This window comes from Rhododendron vialii, chromosome 2a (genome assembly GCF_030253575.1).
Source record: "Rhododendron vialii isolate Sample 1 chromosome 2a, ASM3025357v1".
Taxonomy (NCBI): domain Eukaryota; kingdom Viridiplantae; phylum Streptophyta; class Magnoliopsida; order Ericales; family Ericaceae; genus Rhododendron; species Rhododendron vialii.
The window spans coordinates 10,731,456-10,756,939 of record NC_080558.1 but is presented as its reverse complement, the minus strand read 5'-3'; the positions used below and the strand labels follow the sequence as shown (position 1 = coordinate 10,756,939).

Sequence of the window (25,484 nt, the reverse complement as noted above, 5' to 3'; positions counted from 1 at the left end):
CGACAAAGGGAGAGGCCTAGTCTTGCAAATAGACAATTCGATTGTCAAAGAAATGAAAAAGATTATTGTTCAATTTACAACTACGATCAAGAACAATAACTGTTACAGTTGTTTCTCAAGTGCATTAAAAATTTAGGTAATGCAGATTTTCGATAATTAACTTTTTTTTTAACAAATTCTCATACAAAATTCCCAATAATAAACTAACTGTCACAGAACAACTACGTACTTTAGCGACTTTGAGAAATGTTGGAGAAGTCATTATGATGCAGGGAAGCGATTAAGAAGGATGATGATCTAAGCGACAAGGACAATCACAAACACAAAATTTAGAGAAACTCTCTCTCTGACTCTTTTCTTTATCAAAACTAATCAACTGTCCAGCCAAAAGGCATAAAACCGAATATAAAGGTAGCAAACCTAACCCTAGAAAATATATGGGACAATACCGAAATTATTAATGACCCATAAAATAGAGGGAAAAACAAGACTTCAGAAAAAAGAATGGGTTGAAACGGAATTGAGAGGCCTAAATGGCCTTGGAAGGCTAAAATCCTCACGGCACATGGCCAAAAGCCATGTGTTTTGACCGTTGGGCCATTTCGGATTGAACCCAGGTGGGCCCGTTGCCAAAATCTACGATCAGTTATATTATGAAAAGGCCGCTTAGTAGAAATCATGTTTAAGATGATACTCCTCCTCCTTGGCTACTGCATCATCCCCTCCATCTAAAAAGAAATTCGCCCTCGAATTTGGATCCTCATCAGACGAGCTGTCACCGTTCAACGGTATCAAGTGCTTCACGTTAAACACGTCAGCAGTACGAATATGACTCGGAAGCTTCAAACGGTAGGCAGGGGTTGATCTTCTCAGTGATTTCAACGGGACCAATTTTGCGAGCAGCAAGCTTGTTATAATCATGCGCAGAATAACGGTCCTTTGTGAGGACGGCATACACGAAATCGCCAACTTCAAACTCTACAAACCTTCGCCCTTTGTCGGCCGCGTGCTTATACCGTGCAGTAGAGTCACGCAAGTGCTGTGCAGTTTCCTTGTGAATGCTTTGCAATTGCTGAACAAAATATTCAGCTTTACCATGAATCCTCTTTAAGTCCGGGACTGGAGCTAAATCAATGGGGTGAACGAGGGTTGAACCCATAGACTACCTGGAAAGGGGAAAAACCGGTGCTACGGTTAACAGAGTGGTTAAATGCAAACTCAGCTTGGCTTAACTTCTGGTCCCAACGCCTGAGATATTCACCCACCAAACTACGAAGAAGGTTGCCAAGAGATCGATTCACCACCTCAGTCTGCCCATCGGTCTGAGGGTGATAAGCCGTGCTAAAGTCAAGCTTAGTGTTGGCCAACCTCCATAAGCAGCGCCAGAAGTGACTCAAGAATCGGGTATCCTGGTCAGAAACAATAGAATTCGGCAACACATGCAAACGATACACTCTAGAAAAATAAAGCTCAGCAACCTTGACTGCGTCTGTAGTCTTTTTGCGAGGAATAAAGTGGGACATTTTGAAAAAACGGTCTACCACCACATAGATAGAATCGTTACCCCGTTGAGTACGAGGTAAGCCCAGCACAAAATCCATACTCACATCAGCCCATGGCTGCGACGGGACAGGCAATGGCATGTATAATCCAGCGTTGGTTGCTGTTCCTTTAGACACCTGACAAACATGGCAACCCTCCACAAATCGATAAACATCCCTCCGCAACGTAGGCAAAAAATAAGCCTCCGACACCAAAGCAAAAGTCTTATCCCGACCTACATGGCCCTCGTTGTGCAATTCCTTAATAATTTTTAACCGAAGGCTAAAATCCGGAACGCATAACCGATTGCCTTTGAAAAGGTAACCATCTTTCACATGAAAGTCTGACTCGGCTCCACTCGCAACAACTGCTAACACCTCAGAAAAATAAGAAAACCCATTACCTTTGCACGCATCATTGTGACGAAGCTGGAACGGCGACTGAGGGTGTCGGCCACACGATTGAGCACACCAGACTTGTGTTTAATAACAAAAGAGAACTGCAGAATGTAACCTGCCCACTTTGCATGCTGATCAGACAACTTATCTTGTGTATGAAGATGCTTCAGCGCTTCGTGGTCAGAATACAGGATAAAGTCACTGTGAATAAGATAGTGGTACCAATGTTTAAGTGCTTGCACCAGGGCATAGAATTCCACATCATAAGTACTGTACTTCATCTTTGCCCCATTCAACTTCTCACTAAAAAATGCCACCGGCTTCGACTGTTGACTGAGAACAGCCCCAATTCCCACCATGGACGCATCACAATGCAACTCGAAGGGCAGAGAGAAATCTGGTAAAATCAAGACCGGTGCGGATGTTAATTTCTATTTGACCAACAGAAATGCCTCGGTTGCAACATCTGTCCACATAAATTGGACACCCTTCATACAAACTGTAATTGGCGCCATAATAGTGCTGAAGTGAAGAATATAGCGTCGATAGAAAGCGGCCAACCCATGGAAACTACGGACGTCAAAGAGGGTCTTTGGTTGAGGCCAGCTTCGGATAGCCTCAATTTTTGATTCATCAACTGAAATCCCATCTTTGGACACAACATACCCCAGAAATAATACTAAATCTGTCAAAAACACACACTTCTTGACCGCTCCGAATAACTTCTCTCTCCGAAGGACAGTGAGAACGTCCCGTAAATGCTGCAGATGTAACTCAGGCGAGGCACTGTATATTATATCATCGAAATATACCATAACAAACTTATCGATAAAAGGATGCAACGCTTGATTCATCATTCGCATAAAGGTGCTCGGTGCATTTGATAACCCGAACGGCATGACCAGCCACTCATACAGGCCCTCTCGTGTTTTGAAGGCTATTTTCCATTCGTCACCGGGCCGAATACGAAGCTGGTGATAACCACTTTTCAAGTCCAGCTTTGTAAAAACCTTTGCTCCCACCAATTGATCCAACAAATCATCCAAACGTGGAATTGGAAAGCGATACTTTACTGTTATTTTGTTGATTGCCCTGCTATCAACATACATTCGCCACGTACCATCCTTCTTGGGAATTAATAGTGCTGGAACTGCACATGGACTAAGGCTCTCTTTAATAAAGCCTTTGGATAGCAGCTCTTCAACTTGCCTCCGCAACTCTTCATGTTCCTTTGGGCTCATCCGATAGTGGGGCCGGTTTGGCAAGCTTGAACTCGGTACTAAGTCAATCTGATGTTGGATATCTCGCAGGGGTGGTAGCCCATCCGGCAACTCCATTGGAAACACATCCCGAAATTCTGACAGTAGGGGCTGGATAATAGCTGGAATGTTCTGATCTAGCACTACCGGCGAGCTTGCTGTACTCACAAGTACAAATATCACTTTTGTTGCCAAAATCTCCTCCTCATGCTGCACCCTTGTCAGCAGATTGGTACTCTCCCGAACTGGTGATTTGGCTACAATCTCCTTTGAAGGCAGCAACACCATCTTTGTACCCCCAGACATGAGAGAATATGTATTAGCGCCCCCGTCATGCATAACCCTGCGATCAAATTGCCAAGGCCTCCCCAACAAGAGATGGCAAACATCCATCGCCACCACATCACACCAAACCTGATCCTTATATGTAGAACCAACAGAAAATGAAACTAAACATCTTTTAGAAACTTTGACTAGTTCATTACCTCTTTTTAACCACGCCAGCTTATAAGGGTTAGGATGAGGCTCTGTCTTCAACCCAAGTTTCTGGACTGCTTCCTCTGACACCACATTTTCACAACTGCCCGAATCAATCACAAATCGGCACACCTTTTCTCCAATTGTGCAGGTAGACTGGAATACATTGCTTCGCAGCCACAAATTCCCGTCAGCTTCACGAGGGGCATAGCATGCTCGCTGAACCACCAGTAGTGGCCCAACGTCCCTGATAATTTCTTCCACGTTCTCATCGAATAATTCAGCATCAAACACTGGTTCACGCTCATACATACTAGCTGGATTTTCTTTACCCTCTTCATATTCCAACAACAAGGCCTTGCCTTCGCGGTCACCTTTGCGACATTCAACAGCACGGTGGTCCAACTCGCCACACTTAAAACATCTGAACCCGGAGCCACCTGTAGCACGATTGGCTGATGGTGCAACCAGTGGTGGAAGAGCAGCTGGCTTGACGGGGGTAGGGGTTGTGTTCCTACCAGTAGCACCCCAAGTCGTCATAGGCCTACGGCTTGCCTGTTTTTCCAACTGTATTACCCGTTCATGGGTGTCCGATACAGAATACAAATCTAGCATATTCAAAGCATATTGGAAAGACTGACGCAAACCCCCAACATACCTTGATATTAATTGTTCATCTGTCTTGGCTATATCGTTTCGAGCCATCAGCTGATAAAACTCCGTGGTGTAGTCATCCACAGAACGTGTATTTTGCCGGAGATTCTGGAGGCGTTGATACATCGTACAACTGTAGTTGTGTGGGAGGAAAGCCACCCGCAACTTCTTTTTCATCTTTTCCCATGAGGTAATCTTCTCTTTTCCTTGCCTCGATCGGGTCAGCTTTAATTGCTCTCACCAAGCCGCAGCCCTACCCCGAAACCTTGTGGCAACCAATTGAACCTGCCTATTCTCTGGAACCTCTTTGAAATCCATGGTTTCCTCAATAGCAGCAACCCAATCCAAGAAATCCTCTGGCGTTAAACCCCCGTGGAACTCAGAAAGTTCAACTTTCAGACCTGCCTCCCAGCGGCGAGAATCATGACGTTCAGCCACAATCTCCCGGCCCCTTGGGCAGTAGTGGCCAGTTCGACCACCATCGGCAAAAAGGTTAACTTCAAACTCATCATCTGAAATCCCGTCCTCCTCCTGAGGATGGTGGTTCACATGACGATGGCGAGGGAGATTACCAACGGCCATGGCAGCGATCTGTTCAGTCAGCACCTCTAGCTTCTCCTCCACTCGTTGTTCAAGGCATTGAAATCTCTCCTCTGTTCGTGCTTCTCGCGCAACTTCACCACACTCATAAACGTCATCTACATGAGCCATACGACTGCCACGCAATCCTCAACCTCCAGCACGTCTTCCGGCCATAGTCAGGATTGAGCATTGGCTCTGATACCAACTGATGCAGGGAAGGGATTAAGAAGGATAATGATCGAAGCGACAAAGATAATCACAAACACAATATTTAGAGAAACTCTCTCTCTGACTCTTTTCTTTATCAAAACTAATCAACTGTTCAGCCAAAAGGCATAAAACCGAATATAAAGGTAGCAAACCTAACCCTAGAAAATATACGGGACAATACTGAAATTATTAATGACCCATAAAATAGAGGGAAAAACAAGACTTCAGAAAAAAGAATGGGCTGAAACGGAAATGCCTGCGGAAAGTTATAAGAGCGTAAAGAAAGGCCCAAAACAGAACGAAGGCCCATTGAGAGGCTTAAATGGCCTCGGAAGGCTAAAATCCTCACGGCACATGGCCTCTGGCCATGTGTTCTGACCGTTGGGCCATTTCGGATTGAACCCAGGTGGGCCCATTACCTAAATCCACGGTCAGTTATATTACGAAAATGCCGCTTAGTAGAAATCATGTTTAAGATGATACTCCTCCTCCTTGGCTACCGCATCACATTAGAGGACCAAGTTCGTTAATTAAGAAGACCCAAGTCCATTAAAAGAAAGAGTAAGGACAATGTAGAAGAAAGATGATTAATATTGAAGCTCAGCTTGAAATGAATAGATACCATCTGTGATGCATCCCATAGCCAAGTTGGGGCCAAGCTCCGGCAGAGAATCCCCGTAGACGTCTGGATACATGGTTGGTCACGAGTCCCACGTGCATCGCTTGGTGAATGCAAAGTGAGGGTCATGTTATGGAAATATATATAATTCACATTGCTTGAGATTGAAGCGGATGATCACCTAGTATTATAATATGTTGGGACGTCTCCACTGAACGTCAATTAGTTTTTAGGTTGAAAATAAAGTTTCCACAATTACAAGATCTAACAATAACTATTCATAGGCCAGTACATTTGTTTCTCAACGGCATTAAAATTTACTTAATACAGCTTCTTGATAATTAAACTCTTTTTACAAAATTTCAACAAATTAATAAAGTGTCGCAGAAAAACTAATTTGTAAACACCTAGAGAAATGTTAGAGAAGTCATCAGAAGACCCAACTTTGTTAGAAAAGAGTAAGGACAATGTAGAAGAAAAAAGATACTGAAGCTCAGCTTGAAACAATTGGATGCCATCTCAGTTGTTTTAAACCACCCATCCCATATTGAACCTGATCAGGATAAGTGATGTAGAGTGGGTCGCGTCTGCGTTCCTTGAGCGACTGGACCGAGCATAGTCCAAACCAAACTGGAGGCAGGGTGACAATGGCAGAATGACCCGTGAGCCGTAGGGTTGAAACGAAACGGTCCATTGATCAATACTCATGTTCTTTTGGAAAATGATCAACGTTGCTTTTTGGCCGTTCGATGCTGATTAGCATTCCAAAAGGCCTATCTTGTCGTTTATAGTAGTATTTAGATCGCTAATAACTTTTGATAGGAAATTCTGTTTTAGTTGCCGCTTGTTTTGGCAACTTTATATTTCTTCCTAGTATTTGATTTTTCAGTTAACGTAGAATTTTTTCGTTTTTGGTAATTTTCATATTTTCTGCGATTACGGACTAATTCTCGGCCCTAATTGTTTTCTAAGTTGTTTAGGGTTTCTATCATCCTATTTACATTCATTGTAAGTCTTAGGGCATGACAGTTTTTGATATTGAATTAGTAAAAATTGAGATTATCTCAAATTCGTTTGTTCAAATGGGGCTGCAAACGAAACGAACAGAGCCACTCACGAGCAGCTTGATGCTCGGTCGAGAATGGCTAGAAACGGCTCATGATATAAATGAACAAGCTCGAACTTGGTATCTTGGCTCGATCGATTTGTAAACGAGCTTGGTATCTTGGCTCGATCGATTTGTGAACGAGCTGAGCTCGAGTTTGCCAAAACTCGGCTCGAAGTGGCTTGTGAGCTTGTGTGTGTGTGTATATATACATATATATATATATATATATATATATATATATTATATATCGGGGTAGTTCTGGGGACACTTAAAAAAATCCTTAAAAAAAACCCCCCAAGTTTCCGATCGAATTTTGATGATCCGAGCCGCTCAATGTAACCAGAACGTGATTTTAAGAGTGCCCATGAGAAATCAGCAAAAAAAAAATGACCGGGAAGGGCTTCATGCCTGTGAGCAACGCACAACACCCTATAAAGTGAGGGCCATTCCTTAGACGTCCATTGCCAAGCTGTGAGCTGATTTTCGAGCCACAACGTGCGGAGCTCGAGCTAGGGAAATATTTTGCGAGCAGAGCTCAAGCCTCCATTTCTCAGCTTGTCTCGAGCTCGAGCCTACATGATGTGTTGCCGAAAATGTATCATATCACATGTATCCAGCTTACGGAAATCAACAAGTATTGAATACTTTGTTGCTTTAGCTGGACAAAATTCGAAAGCAGGGAAAATGGAGTTATCAAAGGTAACTTATTTTTGACATCCTCGATCATGTCACATACATTTTACAACTTTATAGCATCCTCGATATATATAGCGAAGTCTGTCCGATTCCACGATCATGTCACATGCATTTTACAACTTTTTAGCATCCTCGATATATATAGCTAAGTCTGTCCGATTCTTAATTCCCCAAAGTAAACGCGGACTCAGCACTGTAGCTAGTGCCAATTCACATCTCAACTTTAACAGAAGAAAATAAAAAGATAGAAAAAGACTGAATATATGGTCTGCTAACTTAACAGTGGAAGGAAACGATACTTAAAGAATCATTGTTGCTAGAGATGACGGTGGTTTCAATGGCTGCACTTTTCTTGGTTTTACTTTTGGGGTTGGCATTGACAAGTTATTGACTAGATGATACCGTTCCTCGCGATCCAATTCTTCCTCTCGGTTTTTCATTCACCCGTTCATAATCGCCTGCATATATAATAGTCACATGTTGTTAGAGAGTTCTAAGACGAACAAAAGATTTTGTACATGCATGAGATAAATCTCAAAGGGATGGTACGTAGTAACTAGTAACACCATATAATTTGGATGTACAATTAGAAGAGGAGAAATCTCTTTTCGACTATAGCAATGGCAGATGTAGATACAAAAACAATTTCGACAATCGAAATGAATGAACAGGAGAGGAGTGAAAATGAAATTAATAGGAGACAAAGACTTACATTTTAGGGAATGAATATTTGTTTGGAAGTTAAACCTTATAATCCTGCATATTAGTTATCCCATGCACGAATCAACGGTGCTAAAAATAGTAGTATTCTTTTCACATATTCTTAAAAACTTCAAATTACCTCTGCTGGCCAATAATCAAGGAGTAATATAATTTTGCAAATCTGTTTTGAAAACTAACTTAATAATTTAATCTTATATCCAATCAAGTAAAGCAGGCCACTTGGCAGTCTTACGTACAGCTTTCCTCACAAACGCACCCTTTGCTTATTATATGGTACGAATTCGCACCGTTTAGATTGCTAGAAAAAAAGCATATGCCAGTTAGAAATTAAAGCAGAGGAGAGAAATGGAGAAACAAAAGACAAGTAGTGAAGGGACAACAGTAATACTTAGGCATCTGTACAATTGTAATCAAGTAGTTGTTCAAATGTGATCGTGAGGAATGGGTTCTGCAGATTTGACTTTTTGTTTGGATAGACCCACAGAAACTTGTTCCATAGTTGGTCTGTACTGCGAGCTGAGGTGCAAGCATGAAAGTGCTTGCTTTACAGCCCGAACCACTGCCTCCACCTGATTCCTTGGCAGTGGGACTCGTTTATCCAATACGTCCTTCAGCAGAATACCATAAGAAGATGGTGGTGAGGAATCCAAAGATGATGAAAAAAGAAAAGAGATGAGATCCCTTGGATGCCTCCCTATTACAACTTCCAATGTTAAATCTTTCAATGTTAAATCTCCAATGCTATAGACGTCTAACTTCTCATTCACCTCATTGAAATAAAATACCCAACAAAGGAACTACAACTGAAAGCACAATATATTTTTTTTTTATCAGTTCTCCCTTTATCTCCTTTGTTCTGCTTTAGTGAGCATGGCATCAAACTAGTTTTATTGCCACATAGTCTATCATTGTTTCGATATGCTTGAAATGAAACATCTTCAAATTAAGCTTTTGTGTTGGGCAGAGGACCCTCCAAGTGATTGTAAGATATGTCAACCGACATTAAACTTGACATCCTGTTGAAAGAGGAGGGGATAGAACCAGATCGACAAGAAGTTGTGGGAGAGATTTAGTATCTCTAAGCTTTTCAAGCTCCCAATCCCTGATGGTATCTCATCTGTTAATAAATTATTTCCAAGATAGAGATTTTCAAGAAACTGCAATTTTCTAATTCATAAGGAATACTCTCCCTGAGAATATTTTTGCTCAATTTCAAGTTTAGAAGATTCACACAGTCACCAAACTTCTCTTGAATAGGTCCACTAAGATTTTTTTTTTGGTAAAGAGGGATTTTATAACTAAAAAGATACAAGAATACAAGAAACAAGGGCATAACCTGGAAAAAAAACCAACAACCTACTGGAAAACTAGACAGGAACACCAAACTAAAAAAAAACAAGAGCCTAAACTACAGTTAGTTACAAAATATGTTCTGAAATGTTCCAAGCTCTACACAAAGCTCTATTAATAGTGCTACGACCATAATTCCGCCAAGAAGATGCTCTATCCCGCACATCCTTGACAATAATATCATAGATGGCATCCGAAGTGCAGTGCTTGTTGCCAAAAACAATGTCATTCCGCACCTTCCAAATGTAGTACACTGTACCCGCCATGGCTAACTTGTAGAGGGCAGAGAAAAGACATTTCTTCTTGAGGTGCTGAATAGCCCAAGCTATTTCTTGCCCCCATTCTGTTGGACTTCTAGGAATGCTAAACATATGAAGAACTTTACCCCAAATGCATGCTGAGAAAGAACAACCAAAAAAAATATGCTTATGGGACTCATGCACATTAGAACATAGGACACATAGGGGATCCACCATCATTCCCCATGAGAGAAGTCTATCCTTTGTTGAAAGATGACCCCAACAAACAAGCCACATAATAAAAGCCCATAGAGGAATACCTTGCTTGAACCAAACAACCGAAGCCCACGGAACAGTAGGGAGAGGAGTTCTAAGAGTCTCCCAAGCAGTTTTAACAGAGAACTTACCATTTGAGGCAGGAATCCAGATCACAGAATCATCAACACCTATGTTAGGCCTAAGGATTGAAGGGGTACTACTCATAAGTTGCATAATGGCCCTATTTCTTTGTCTAGGCCAGCACAACTCTCCATTTTGAATGATTGATGAAACCTTGGCCAGCAGAGAGCTACCCACATTATTAACTATGCCTGCACCAAATACTTTATAGAAAGGACCTACATCATGCCAGTAATCCAGCCAAAGAAAAGTAGTGTTCCCATTTCCAATCACATACTTGATGAGGGGCTGCACTACCTCTCTAAGCTTAAAAAGTTTTCTGATGGTCCAAGAAAGAGTCTTGAGGCAAACACATCTGCCAAAGACACTTCCTTTTTTTGATATATGAATGAACCCATCTAACCCATAAAGAGTCAGATTTCTTGCTTAAAGCCCACAAGTGCCGAATCATGGTTGCTTTATTCCAGACTTTAAGAGGCTTGAAATCCAAACCACCTTCTTCTTTTTGGGTGCAGATCCATTCCCACTTAATTTTTGTCCCAGCTTGTCTTAGATGAACACCTGTCCACAAAAAGGCCCTGAGCAAACCCTCAATTTCCTTCAATAACTTTTGAGGAAGGATGAAAATCGAACACCAGTACACTTGCATGCTCCATAACACAGAACTGATTAATTGATATCGACCCCCAAAGGACAATAACTTTGTCGTCCAGCTGTTGATCCTTCGTAAAATTTTATCTTTGAGTTGAACACAATCAGAATAAGAGAGTCTGGAAGTGATGAGAGGCACCCCTAATTACTTGACAGGAAGACTGCCCTCAAGAATAGGGAGAATAGCTTGCAACACCACTTTAAGATCATTGCTCACACTAGAATAAAAGACAGCACTTTTATGGAGGTTGGGACGAAGACCGGAAGAGGAATAGAAATCATCCAAAACAGCTTTGATTGTAGTAAAAGATCCCTGATCAGCCCCACAAAGGACAAATAAATCATCTGCAAAAGCTAGATGATGAATTTGTAATTCATGACACTTAGGGTGGAAGATAAAGGGCCATTTATAGCTTTAGTGTGCAAAATAGAGTAGAAACCTTCCATAACTAAGAGAAAAAGATAAGGCTAAGATTGTTTCCAGATAAGTCGAGATGCTGAAGACTAGACAGGCTTCCAATTTCTGGTGGAATATCGCGTGAAAGTTTGTTATGGTCATTGGTCTGCTAACTTAACAGTGGAAGGAAAAGATACTTACAGAACCATTGTTGCTAGAGATGACGGTGGTTTCAATGGCCACACTTTTCTTGGTTTTACTTTTGGTTTTGCATGGGGTTTGCATTGGCACGCAAGTTGATGCTAAGATGATCCAATTCCTTGCACTCCAATTCTTCCATTCGGTTTTTCATTCACCCGTTCATAAATGCCTGCATAATAGTCACATGTTGTTAGAGTTCTAAGACCATCAAAAGATTTGTACATGCATGAGATAAATCTCAAAGGGATAGTACGAAGTAACACAACATGATTTAATTTGATGCATAATTAGAAGAGGAGAAATCTATTTTATGACCTTAGCAATGACAGATGTAGATACAAAAACAATTTCGACAATTGAAAAGAATAAATAGGAGGGGAGTGAAAATCAAATTAATAGGAGATAAGACTTACATTTTAGGGAATGATATGTTTGGAATTTAAACCTTAATCACTACAAGGAATAATACGTATGCCGGCGCTTGAATAATGCCGTTAGACCCATTAAACGCCGCCAAATGTTCAGCAGCATTTTATACCAAGCATCGGGGACGCGGCCGTCGCCTTATGTTTTTAAATCTGCTGCCTTATCTGTCTCCACTGAGGGAATAAATAATAGGAATATAATCCTATTGAATGACTCTCAGGCTGTGTGGACTGTCACGAATATAATGGAAACAGATTACTTGGGCAATGATGAAGAGGTTATTAGCAAGATTATGGTAACAGATGAGGAGGAAGAATTAAGAGCATCACTTGAAGCACATCCTACTCCTTAATCTGCTTGGGTTCTTCATATTCTGGGAGGGTGTGGGAGATATGCAGATCCTCTCGTGGAATGTCAGAGGTTTGGGCATGAAAGAAAACAGAAGTACTTCATAATAGAGGATGCTGGTGGCTTACTTATAGTTTGGAATCCAGGCTTCTTCATAATAGAGGCAAGTTACTGCAACAAGAAGTACTTCATATTGGTGAAAGGTGCAAGCCAGACAACCTCAAATGTTTGGAGCATTTCTGGAAAATGGGTGATGGGAATTCTATACTAACCTGGATAGACATGTGGCTGGGCAACATCACTATGGCTCTATCTTTTCCTACACTGTACAGAGTGTTGTGCAACAAAGAAGAAAATCTGAGCCAAGTCTAAGCAAGGAAAAGGGAACTGCAACAATGGGATTTCCATGCAGTTTAGAAGAAGCCTTTATGATTGGGAATTGGGAAAGCTAGATGTATTGACTCAATTTTCCATATGGTTCATCTCAACTCTTTTGGCTCTCATTTTTTGCTGCGGAGGATCTACAACTGGAACACTTTCTGGAATTATATTGTAAGGATCCATTAAGGGTTTGTCTGGGGTTGCAATTGACTATTGTTGCAATTTTGGCCAGTGGCATCATTCACAAATTTTGCAAGATCAAGCATGGAGTAAAGCTTCTTGATCTTTCCATAAGCTAGCCGAGGGTGCTATTGGGTCTCAGGAACAAGGTCTTCTTTTACTGGATAAGGATTGCTTGCTGTGATCATTCAGTCAAATTTTTCTAGCCTCAATCTGTTAGATGCCCAGAATGTCTGTTTTGGGCTATTCTGTTTAGGCATGCTCCAAATGTAGGGCTGTTCCTCTGCTGTTGATTCCTTATCAACTGGGTTGTGGTTTTTTAGGGCTAAGTAGCAGATGATTGTCACAGGGTAAGGTGTCAATATTGTTGGGATGTTACTTTTGCGTTGTGAGGCTTTTTTTCTTAGCCCTTTTCTTGTACTCTTCTATCTCTTCTCCTATCAATAAAATTTTTCTTTGCCGTTCAAAAAAGGAAAAAAAAAAAAAAGAACTCCATTATTTAGCCCAGTAAATTATTACCCAGAAAATTAGAACTCCATTATATTAACCATCAATTCCCATTTTAAAAGCTTGAAGTAAATGTTTGAACCAAAAAAAAGTTAGAAACCAAACTTCAACTGAAATGATGTGCTTTTTTTTTTTTTTTTTGAAACGGCAAAAATCCTATTAAGGCTCGATAATGGGTACATCAAGAGAGAAAGAAGAGAGGAAAGAAAAGGGGGCAGGGTGGGAGAGAAACTTCCAACGAGAGTGCCAGGTACAAAATTCCACAACATCCAGATGCCATAAATATCAACTACTAGCCGAGATCATCTGTGTTATTGCAACCAATCCATCCATCCTTTCATGAGAGCAGCATCCAAGGTAAGCAGGAGATTGATTGAAACTATTTTATAAGGCCAAACCAGCATAACCTCATATTCTTTCAGCCATCAATCCATCAAAATATATCAGCAATTAATATTCTACCTCATAGAATAATAATACAACAACACAGATTGCGTCAGCAACAAAATCTAGATCCCTTAGTCCTCCAAAAACTAGGAAACACCATCCACACTAGTACACAAGACGCCAAACTAACACAGGACACAAGACTCAGGACTCCAAACTAATAGAGTACACAAGACTCCAAAAAAAAAAAAACAAGACACAAAAGAAACAAGACACAAACAAAACCAAAAAAAAAAAAGCGGCAGTTTATATATGATGCCTCCTTTTGCTCTTGTTCTTGTTCTTGTTCTTTGTCTTTGATTGGGCAACCTACACACAAATAAGAATTGTCAGTTTAGGCAGCTTTTATGTTCACCTAAATTGGTGCAAATGCGCAAACTACTCTTAAGGATAGACCCAGTAAGGCTATTGGAACTCAAATCCGAAGTTTCCAAATTGGTCAAGGTTGAGAAAGAATCATCAGGCAAAGAACCAACAAAGTTATTGAATGCTTATGAAATGTGCATCAAATTCAACAGCTTGACAAGGGTATTGATTGGTAACTCACCCACAAAAGGAAAAAAATAATAGAAAGTACATGTTGGGCATACTTGTTCACTCACCTTTTGGTGACTTGACAAGGAGGTAAACTCGTGTGAGTTTTGTTGCGGTCGTGACATTGGGTGGTGACCCCAAGCAGCCTCACGTGCAGCAGGCCCTCCCCTGGTCACCAATTGAGACTCCAAATGCTCCATCCTTATTTGCTAAGCTTGAATGGTAGCAGCTTGTGCTTGAATAGTAGCATCCATTTGCGTACGCATAGCCTCCATTTGCGTCTCCATCATCTCTTTTCATTTTTGTCTCAAATTGGACCCGGTACAATTGAAACTAGTCTTGCATTTGTGCTTGAAATATATGGGTTTCCTCTTGTGATCGCGGATATCCACCTGCAAAGACATCTTTGATAGAAGGGCCTAATCCAAATGTTCGAACACTACCAGGTTGCTTAGGACCCATAACTTTTACAAAGCTATCCTCATCTATGCACGTGGATTCAGTAGAAGATCCCTCCATTTGCGTCGAGAGCTCCATCATTTGCATCTACAAACAACACGTGAAATAAAAGGATAAACGAATATAATATGATTAACAAAATACCCTGCTTGTCACTTTCAGCAAGAACCAACCAATTGTATAGCTTGCCAGATGCACCAAAACATATTCAATTCACTAGGTACATTGCTACGTGCAAGGCACATTTGTCATGCCCGTTGTGGAGAACGATTATGAATGTTTCTGAAATTATTAATGTAGATGAGCATAGCAAAAGTTGTATTCATAAGTTTGATCAAGGGTTTGATATACGTAAGTACAGAACTTCAAATCCACAGTCAAACACAGAACTTCAGCTAGCCCTCTAGCAACTTGACCTGTTGTTATCCTAACCCTTCGACATATATCTCCAACCAAGAACCCAAAATCATTAACTGAAACAAAATCTTGGCACCGCTAGCAGTTTCTCCAACTTCAAGAAATAGCAGCTCCATTTGGACAACAATAAAAACTCAACATGAATGTATGGTCAAGGTTTAAACAATATCAAAGGAATAAATCTCCCCATCTCATACTGAAAAAAACCAAACCAAAGCAAAGCCATAGACACAGTAGATCTCCAAATACCTTCAAGGAAACCAAGGCCTAGACAAGCACATAAAGTTTTTCAGAGTGCTTGGACCAGCAGTTTCATTGACATTATATCAGCAGATCAGGCAAGTATCAAAGGATCACAATCCCCATCTTCTACTGCATACAACACAATTTGGACCATGTCATTAAGACTTCATTCTCATTCTTGATCAACAACCGACCCAACATAATATTCTTCAATCTTCATGTGTAGCAGCACAATATATAGAGATACCAGATGTGGTTGGATGAAAAATTGACCAACCATTCTTGAGAAACTAAGAACCTGTCAATTCTTGATTAGATGTTCACATGTTGAAAGTTAGACCATGTGTATTTCCTTCCTAACATTAGCAAGTCTCTCACATTCACTGAGTGAATGAAATCCTGAAATTCTCTCATGCCCCTATCAATTCTTGTACAACCTGATCTCTACCCAATTGATTTGATTTGATTTCATGAAGTGATTAAATGTAGCAGCATTGTGGGCGAACTATAAAATGAAAATAAAAAACATTGCCTAACAAAAATGAATTGAGGATAAGGAAAAACAAACCTTATAGTTCTTGGCATCCAAACACGTTGAGCAAACGGGCACGGTAAAATGTGTACAACCTTCAAGAAAGTACCCACTTCAGATCACGAAGTGATCACACAAAACTAATTTACTAATTTGAGTCTAGAGTAGGCCAGAAAAAAGGAAAGATCTCGCAAACAGCAAATAAACTTTGTTCTGTGAAATCTGTATATGTACTCATATCACATCACATCAAACCCAACTTTATTATGCCCATAAAGGGGGATTGCCTATATGAATTCGTACATGTCTAAATCAAAGAGAAAGGGAGGAAGGGTACATGGAGAAGTTGCATCAAAGAGGGGAGGCGGTTCAGAAGTAGAATCCGAATGTGGGAGAAGATCTTCTTTCACGTACCTGGAACATTTTTGGAAAGAAAACCCATGAAAATCGTCATACCAAACAACAGTTACAATTGGCCATCACATATCAATAGCAGTATCAATATTAAGAACAATGCACTGGAACCGACTTTGGGCTAAAGCCCTTAGAGCTATCACTGTACCCTCAAGTTTGGACTAATTTCAGCGGCTCCAATTTTTAAGGGCACTTTTTTAATTATGGAAACTTTATTTCATTGAGGCCTGTGTAAAAAGTTTTTCTTATCAGTTAACCAGCCTTAAAAATCAAGGGCCCAATTTAAAGTAAGGCCCTAGTGAAAAGGCCAAAACATGAATACTTCAATGCCCATTTTGTGAAGATATTAAATCTTCAAAGACTGAAAGACCTTCGCTGATACACTGCTCTTCTTGGACTTTAACAAGAAAAAACTCTAACATGGGCTAATACATTGCTACATCAATACAATTTCTGCTGAACCATAGAGCTGTTCATAAACAACGCCTTCAGCCAAATTCCATATCGATTTCAATCTTTTATCTCGGAGTTGATTTTTCTAATTAAATTTATCCTTGTCCATGCATGCCTATCTTGCAAATGGACCAAACATGAATAAGGGCAGTAAGTGACCCGAAAACCTAAAGAGAGTAATACTACATCTTTTTGCAGTAGTAAGTGCAAAAGGGTTAGCTCAATCAAGTGGTAAAGGTGGAGGTAAGTGCCTTACAACCATGTCTTCGAACCAACCTCCCAGTGACAAAAACTTGCATGAAATAGCTAGAAGTTTATACAGAGCTTCGATCTTCCCATCAGTTTAGCAACAAAAACACCATTCAAGGTATAAGATTTCAAGTTTTTAGGGGCAAAACGTATTACGCAATGCACGAACACAACATAGGTATACACACCTCGAAGGCACTGAACACCAAACCTGATCACGAAAATAAGATTTAAAAGGGAAGATTCAACAAGCACACCCTTCCCTACATCATAGGCGACTCTTTTTTACTTGGGAGTAAACAGAGGACTTGAATCCAGGTAGATAACCCACCTACATGCAACATAAGAACATTTACCAAAAATTAATGACTAAGATACCCAACCAAACAATACATAAAATGAATAAGACTTTCGGAGTCCTACAAATTAATTAATTTCAAACCTGTTAAGTTGTAACTCATCGATCTACACAAACAAAAACAATGCAATTTGAAAATAAAAAACAGTAACAACTTACCTGGAAATATGGGAGACCAAATCAAGTGTTGGTTTTTCTACCTTTAGGATTACCAAGCTCAGTTATTTACTGTACAGAAAAATCAAAAAATAAGCCAAAACTCATTAATTCTTCCAGGACCAAGGAAACAGCTCATAAAACATATTCTTACGCCCAATTTACTATATTTATAGAAAAAAAGCACAAGGCCCATGAGTTTTAACAAAACCCATTTGAGATACGGCATTTAGGGTTGATTGAGAGTTTTAGTCATCAATAGGCTAGGGTTTTGAACATCAGTAGTTACAGTGGAAGTCGATTTAGGGTTTTGAGGTCTACATGGAGGTCGATTTAGGGTTTTGATGTATGGATGGAAGTCGATTTAAGGTTTTCAGATATGGATGGATGTTGATTTAAGATCGCGAGAAAGAGATAGAGTCTGAGGGAGAGGGACAGATGGGATCACCATATTCACTCGGAGAGAGAGAGAGAGAGAGACAAACTTGGTGGTGGTGCCGCTGATGGAAAAGAGAGGCATTGCGGTGGTGCAGTGTCGTGGTAGTGGGTCGGAGGGACAGAGAGGGAGTGGACAGAAAGAAGGGAGAGCGGAAGGCGAGAGAGGGAAAAGTCATCGATCTGGAGAGAGAGAGAGAGAGAGAGAGAGAGACCGGACCTGGAGAGAGCGCGAGCGGCGGAGGAATATAATCGCCGAAAGGAGAGAGGGGGGGGGGGGGGGGGGGGGGGTGTATTGCGTGAGGGAAAGGTGGATTACACGTGGTTGCCTGTGATCCGCATACCTGGACCATAAGGCAATAAGACAAAATTACCATAATGGGCAACCAACTCACACTGCAAGCCCATAAATCAAAGGGTATAATTGTCCAAATTGGAAAAGTTGGCAAGCGAAAATCACCCCAAACGTGATCTTCTTTCGTAGGGGTTGTCCAAATTGGAAAAGTTGACAGGCGAAAATCACCCCAAACGTGATCTTCTTTAGTAGGGGTAGGAAATCCACCATATCACATACAGAATTCCGTAAAAGAAATAATTTTTTGCATAGACCAACTGTCAGGATAATCTAAGTAAGAACTTTCAATTATTAGCAGGTTAATCACATGTACGAAGTATGAACTTTCAATTATTAGTATGCATATTGCAGATTTAGATGCAGAATGAAAAGGACGCTAATACATACCATGACCTCATTAACCGTATCACTTGCCAACGAGCCCTCTTTGCCTTCCACACATGCATGCGACTTGCGGCCGGGAACCCCTTTGTTCCTATTTGTCTCGTGCAAGTAGGTATGCAGTAATTAGTTAGTAAATATGGAATATATTATTTGTGTTTTGCAGCAAAAGGAAAAGTTATTGATACCTCTAGTCCAACGACAGCAAATGGCTTTCTCCCTGTTCTATGATGCAATGTCTTTTTCTTATGAATTTGTTTATTCTTCTTGGCTTTCTTCCTTGCTTGATTTCCGAGTCCCCAATATTAGGCCAAGGCTCGCCACTTATGCTTGTTTACCCTTTCAGGTCGATGAACTAACCTCTCTGCATCATTTGTAAAGGCTTTATAGTGTGACTTTCCACTCTCTCCATTTCTTCCCCGTTGAAGACATTTCATTCGCTTCATAGAATCATCTGCATCGGTGTTTGCCTTGTATCATAGGGTAAGATAATAACCAAGTTGTCTTCAACATTTCATCTGAGTTGAACAAAAACAAAAAAGCTAATTTGTTTAGACAAAAATCTCATTTGTGTTACCTTTATCTCCCCCCAAATTCGCTCTTGTTTTCTTTTGGAACATAATGCCAGCTTTTATAAGTGAGTGGTAAAAGACTTCCATCGCGAGCTAAAACACCCGAATGAGAAGCAAGAGGTGTATGTCCTTCAACTATTTGGTTTAACTCATTGGGAACTATATGTAACATTCCACCACCAGGGTTCCAATCACCATGCATCCATGTTGGGCGTCTTGTTTGCCTTTGTGTGGGTTGGGATGAAGTAGAAGCTATGCTCATCATGAACTCCCACTGCAACGAAGAAAATTCAAACGATGAACATAATCGATTGTGAACTCACCGGAAAATGATCGACTGTGAAGCTCTAAACTTATACCGCTTCAAACTTTCTTGATGAACGAGAAGCAAAAGCTTTGGTCTCTGAGCTTCAATTGCATCTACATCTTCCTGACGAACGAGATTCCTGATGAATGCGAAAAATACGTGAGAAGTTATCAAAATTAGGGTTTGAAAGAAAAAGATAGATTGTAAAAAACCTAGTTTGATTTTCACCGATGAGAGATTCAAATAAAAACGTGAGAAAACGTGAGATCTAAGTTTGATTTCCAACAAAAAAAAACTGAAAAACTCTGCGATTCAGATTGTAGAAAACTCTCGATCTTCACATTTCTCGATCGGGAGAGGGAGGACTGAAGTTCAGAGTTCTCGAGGAAGAGAGAGTGTGGACTGAGTTGTGAAGCCGAACATAGGTTCATGCGTGTGCCTGACGGAATGACGGAACTTGGTTTATGCGTGTGCTTCCATTAGCCTGAGGCTTTAAGTCAGTTGAAAACTAAGTCGGCGTTATTGTAACGCCACTTTTATTTTTTGTGACGGTGCCCGAACAAACACCGTGTTCCAAACGCCGTTTAATCCGGTTTTTCTTGCAGTGTTAATCCTGCATGTTGGTTTTCCCACGAGTCAACGGTGCTTGAAAAAAAGTAATCTTTTCACATATTTTTAAAAACTTAAAATTACCTCTGTTGGCCAATAATCAAGTAAGATAGATTATGACAATCTGTTTTGAAAACTAACTTAATAATTTAATCTTACTCCCTCTATCCTAATTTAAATATCCCCTACAGTTTTTCGTGTATTTTCAAATTTCAAAAAAATATACTTTTACATATTATTTTCTTTAATTTCTTACACCAAATTAAAGTACACATTATAAGAAAATTAAAAAAATAATATCTAGAAATATATTTTTTTAGAATTTCAAAATGCAAGAAAAACGTAAGGGACATTTAAATTAGAATAAAGGAAATATATCGAAACAAGTAAAGTTGGCCACTTGGCAGCCTTACAGCTTTCCTCACAAATGCACCCTTTTGCTTATTATATGGTAGAGTACAAATTCGCACCGTTTTGATTGCTAGAAAAAAGCAACTATTGATAAGAAAAAGTATTTCACAGCCTTAGAGCAAATGCCAGCTAGAAAGCACATGAGAGAAAGGGAGAACCAAAACCCAAATAGCGAAGGGACAACAATAATACTTAGGCATTTGTACGTACAATTTTCATCAAGTAGTTGTCCTAATGTGATCCTGAGGAATGGGTCCTGCAGATTTGACTTCTGTTTGGATAGAGCCACAGAAACTTGTTCCATAGTTGGTCGGCAATGCGGACTGGGGTGCAAACATGCAAGTGCTACCTTTACAAGAAGAACCACTGCCTCCACATGATTACTTGGAAGTGGGAGACGTTTATCCAATATGTCCTTCAGCAGAATCCCATAAGAAGATGGTAGTGAGGAATCCAAAGATGATGAAGAAAAAGAAGAGATGAGATCCCCTGGGTGCCTTCCCATTATAACTTCAAGCGTTAAAACTCCAAAGCTATAGACGTCTAACTTCTCATTCACCTCCATTGTGTAAGCAAGTTCTGCCAAAAGAAATGACGGGTACAAAGAAGGGCAAAAAAACTACTTAGAAATTATAAAGGTGACTTAGGAATTAGCATATTCAAAAGAAAAACATGACACTAGTATTGGTAGCTAATTAAGATGAACTGTGCAAGTACCTGGAGCAGCATATCCCAAGGTGCCTGCAAAAGAAGTCCAATTTGACGAGTGCAGATTTAGAAGTCTAGCAGTTCCGAAATCGGAGAGATAAGCGATGTCTTCTAAGTCTAACAGAACATTCTTGCTTGATACATCGCGATGAATGACCGGGGGTGAACAGTCATGGTGCATATATGACAAAGCATATGCCAAACCTTTAACAACATTTACCCTCTTACCCCAATCCAAACTTAGTGCTTGTTCCTCACAGCGTAGTTTTTTATCCAAGCTCCCCCCTTCGAAGAACTGATAAACCAAAAATGAGTGTTGTGGATGAGAACAGTAACCCAAAAGCCTTATGATATGCCGATGTCGTATCTCTATCAATGCACGTATCTCACTCATAAAACTTTGCAAATTAACCAACTCACCATCTTGCGAAGGAGGATACTTTTTTACAGCGACAACCTGACCACTTGGCAGCTCAACTCTATAAACAACGCCATATCCACCTACTGCAATGCAATGCTTGTCATTGAAATCTTCTGTTGCTTCAATGATGTTTTCATACACCAATTTTCCATCAAAGCTCCAAATCTCAAACAAATCTTTATTAAATGCTCTGTTTGGCTTGATTTCGTTGTCCACCATTCTATTGCGTTGAACCAGGAAAGTTATACCCATAATAAGAAATACAATACCCAAAGGAACTACAATCGGAAGCACAATTTTGTTATAATTTCTCCCTTTATCTCCATTGCTCTGCTTCAGTGAGCATGGCATCAAACTAGTTTTATTGCCACACAATCTGTCGTTATTACGGTATGCCTGAAATGGAGCATCTTCAAATGCTTTTGTGCTGGGTAAAGGACCCTCCAAGTGATTGTAAGATATGTCAATGAATGTTAAACTTGACATCCCATTAAAAGAAAAGGGGATAGAACCGGACAACAAGTTGTGGGAGAGGTTTAGTGTCTCTAAGGTTTTCAAGTTCCCGATCACTGGTGGTATCTCTCCTGTTAATAAATTATTTCCAAGATCAAGATTTTGAAGAAACTGCAATTTTCCTAATTCATAAGGAATAGTCTCACTGAGAAGATTTCTGCTCAAGTTCAAGTTCAGAAGATTCACACAGTCACCCAACTTCCCTTGAATAGGTCCACTAAGATTGTTTCCAGACAAGTCTAGATACTGAAGACTAGACATGCTTCCAATTTCTGCTGGAATATCATGCGAAAGTTTGTTATTACTAAGAGTAAGATTGAATAATAAAACCAACTTTCCAAAAATTTTCGGGACCGCACCAACTAGATGATTTGAAGAGAGGTCAAGTAAACGTAACTGAGTTGCACTTCCAATGCCAAGTGGAATATTTCCAGAAAGGTCATTGTTGGAGATCTTCAGGGCAGTCAAATTGGGAAACTGTTCCCATTTGTGCCAAAGCTCGCCATAGAAATTATTGTGACTAAAATCTAAATATACAAGGTTTGGCAATGCCTCAAAAATTTCTGATATATGCCCTGTCAGTTGGTTTTGACCAAGCTTGAAACGACGTAACTCACTGCAATTTCTCAAGCCGGTCGGGATATGACCTACCAAGTAGTTGTTTTCTGCAGAAAATCTCACAAGTGATCCATGAACGCACATATACGGCGATAGATGTCCTGTGAGCTTGTTGGAGGATAATCCAAGATCCTTTAGATATCTAAGATTGTCTAGTTCTAGAGGGATAGATCCAGAGAGAGAGTTCTCGTAAAGTTGCAATGTTGTGAGGTTTTTTAAGTTCCCAATTGAAGTGGGGATTGATCCTGTGAGATAATTCCTGTACAATGAAAGATCAGTAAGAGATCTTAGCATTCCTACTTCTTGAGGGATAGATCCAGAGAGAGAGTTCTCGTGAAGGTACAACAATCTGAGGTTTCTCAAGTTCCATATAGATGGGGGGATTGTTCCCGTGAGATGATTCGTGTACAATGAAAGATTAGTGAGGGATCGTAGCATTCCTACATCTTGAGGGATAGATCCATAGAGATAGTTCTCGTGAAGGTACAACAATGTGAGGTTTCTCAAATTCCCTATTGAAGCAGGAATTGTTCCATTGAGATAATTCTTGTACAATGCAAGAATAGTGAGAGATCGTAGCATTCCTACTTCTTGAGGGATAGATCCAGAGAGAAAGTTCTCGTGAAGGTTCAAGACTGTGAGGTTTCTCAAGTTTTCTATTGAAGCGGGAATTGTTCCAGTGAGATGATTCATGTATAATGAAAGAATAGCGAGAGATCTTAGCATTCCTACTTCTTGAGGGATAGATCCAGAGAGAGAGTTGTTGTAAAGGAGCAAACTTGTAACGCTTCTCAAGTTCCTTATTGAAGTGGGGATTGTTCCCGTGAGATAATTGTTGTACAATTTGAGATCAGTAAGAGATGTTAGCATTCCTACTTCATGAGGGATAGATCCGGAGAGACAATTCTCGCTAAGATACAATTTTGTGAGGTTACTCAAGTTCCCTATTGAAGCGGGGATGGATCCTATGAGATTATTCATTGACAAATCAAGTTCAATGAGAGATCTTAGCATCCCAACTTCTTGAGGGATAGATCCAGTGAGAGAATTCTCATAAAGGTACAATGTTGTGAGGTTTCTCAAGTTTCCTAATGAAGCGGAGATTGTTCCCGTGAGATGATTCGTGTACAATGCAAGATTAGTGAGAGATCTTAGCATTCCTACTTCTTGAGGGATAGATCCAGAGAGAGAGTTCTCTTGAAGGTACAACATTGTCAGGTTTCTCAAGTTCCCTATTGAAGCTGGGATTGTTCCCGTGAGATGATTCGTGTACAATGCAAGATTAGTGAGAGATCTTAGCATTCCTACTTCTTGAGGGATAGATCCAAAGAGAGAGTTCTCGTGAAGGTACAACATTGTGAGGTTTCTCAAGTTCCCTATTGAAGCTGGGATTGTTCCCGTGAGATGATTCGTGTACAATGCAAGATTAGTGATAGATCTTAGCATTCCTACTTCTTGAGGGATAGATCCAGAGAGAGAGTTCTCGAAAAGGTACAACGTTGTGAGGTTTCCCAAGTTTCCTATTGAAGCAGGGATTGATCCCGTGAGATTATTCGTTGACAATTCAAGATCAGTGAGAGATCTTAGCATTCCTACTTCTTGAGGGATAGATCCAGAGAGAGAGTTGTGGTGAAAGTATAATGTTTTGAGGTTTCGCAAGTTCCATATTGAAGCGGGGATTGATCCAGTGAGATTATTCATTGACAATTGAAGATCAGTGAGAGATCTTAACATTCCTACTTCTTGAGGGATAGATCCCGAGAGAGAGTTCTCGAAAACGATCAATCTTGTGAGGTTTCTCAAGTTCCCTATTGAAGCGGGGATTGATCCCGTAAGATTATTCGTTGACAATTCAAGATCAGTGAGAGATCTTAGCATTCCTACTTCTTGAGGGATAGATCCAGAGAGAGAGTTCTTGTAAAGGTGCATTGTTTTGAGATTTCTCATGTTCTCTATTGAAGCGGGGATGGACCCTATGAGATTGTTGTGAAATAGGTATAAGTCGGTTAAGTAATCCAAATTTCCTATAGCTAGAGGTATGGAACCCGTGAGGTTGTTAGAACTCAAAGAGAGAGAACTGAGAGAGCTGAGCAATCCTATTTCTGAAGGAATTGTTCCCGAAAGATGATTGGTTGACATGTCAAGAAAGGTGAGTCTCGGAAGGCTGCCAATCTGTGGGGGAATGTTCCCGTATATGAAGTTGTTGGACAGATCAAATTTAACTAGATGAGGGAACAAAGAGAAGTTAAGACTAGAAAGCGTACCTCTCAAACCAAAACCATCGAGGTTTAAATTGGTTACTCTAGTGGCCTCGTTGCAGCCAATCCCAACCCAAGTGCAATGACCACTTTCGTTCCATGACGAAAGGAGTGATTGGCTTTGATTGTCAAGGCTAGCTTTCCACGTCAAGAGAGCGACTGCTTCACTTCCTTTTGCAACTGTTTGAGTTGCAGGCGAAGCCTGAGCAATAGCAGAATCAGAACAGGAGACCAATGGAAGGATATTGATAACAAAGACAAACATGAATATGGAATGAACTCTATGG

The 25,484-nt window shown here is 40.4% G+C and overlaps 3 protein-coding genes across 8 annotated transcripts; all 3 read right to left on the bottom strand.

Annotated features, from left to right (window-relative positions):
• Positions 1-2,371: 2,371 nt before the first annotated feature.
• On the bottom strand, positions 2,372-4,456 carry LOC131317120 (uncharacterized). Its single transcript, XM_058346691.1, has one exon. The coding sequence runs from the start codon at positions 4,454-4,456 to the stop codon at positions 2,372-2,374; it is 2,085 nt and encodes a 694-aa protein (XP_058202674.1).
• A 9,260-nt stretch (positions 4,457-13,716) lies between these two features.
• Positions 13,717-18,828, bottom strand: LOC131316375 (uncharacterized). Of its 6 annotated transcripts, none has more exons than XM_058345725.1 (8): positions 18,265-18,308; positions 17,613-17,681; positions 17,284-17,426; positions 17,098-17,177; positions 16,317-16,393; positions 16,016-16,074; positions 14,397-14,874; positions 13,717-14,103 (listed from the first exon to the last, which is right to left on the bottom strand). In XM_058345725.1, the coding sequence occupies exons 4-7, from the start codon at positions 17,106-17,108 to the stop codon at positions 14,662-14,664; spliced, it is 360 nt and encodes a 119-aa protein (XP_058201708.1). In that variant the 5' UTR covers positions 17,109-17,177; positions 17,284-17,426; positions 17,613-17,681; positions 18,265-18,308; the 3' UTR covers positions 13,717-14,103; positions 14,397-14,661. The 6 variants fall into 6 exon arrangements, 3 of the variants coding, with proteins under 3 accessions (XP_058201708.1, XP_058201706.1, XP_058201705.1); XM_058345723.1 differs by having other exon boundaries at positions 18,095-18,286; XR_009197097.1 differs by lacking the exon at positions 17,098-17,177 and adding an exon at positions 15,454-15,576 and having other exon boundaries at positions 17,307-17,426; positions 17,613-18,286.
• Positions 18,829-20,749: 1,921 nt separating this feature from the next.
• On the bottom strand, positions 20,750-25,484 carry LOC131317119 (probable leucine-rich repeat receptor-like protein kinase At1g35710). The gene is made up of 2 exons (XM_058346690.1): positions 21,397-25,484; positions 20,750-21,258 (listed from the first exon to the last, which is right to left on the bottom strand). The coding sequence occupies exons 1-2, from the start codon at positions 25,460-25,462 to the stop codon at positions 20,750-20,752; spliced, it is 4,575 nt and encodes a 1,524-aa protein (XP_058202673.1). The 5' UTR covers positions 25,463-25,484.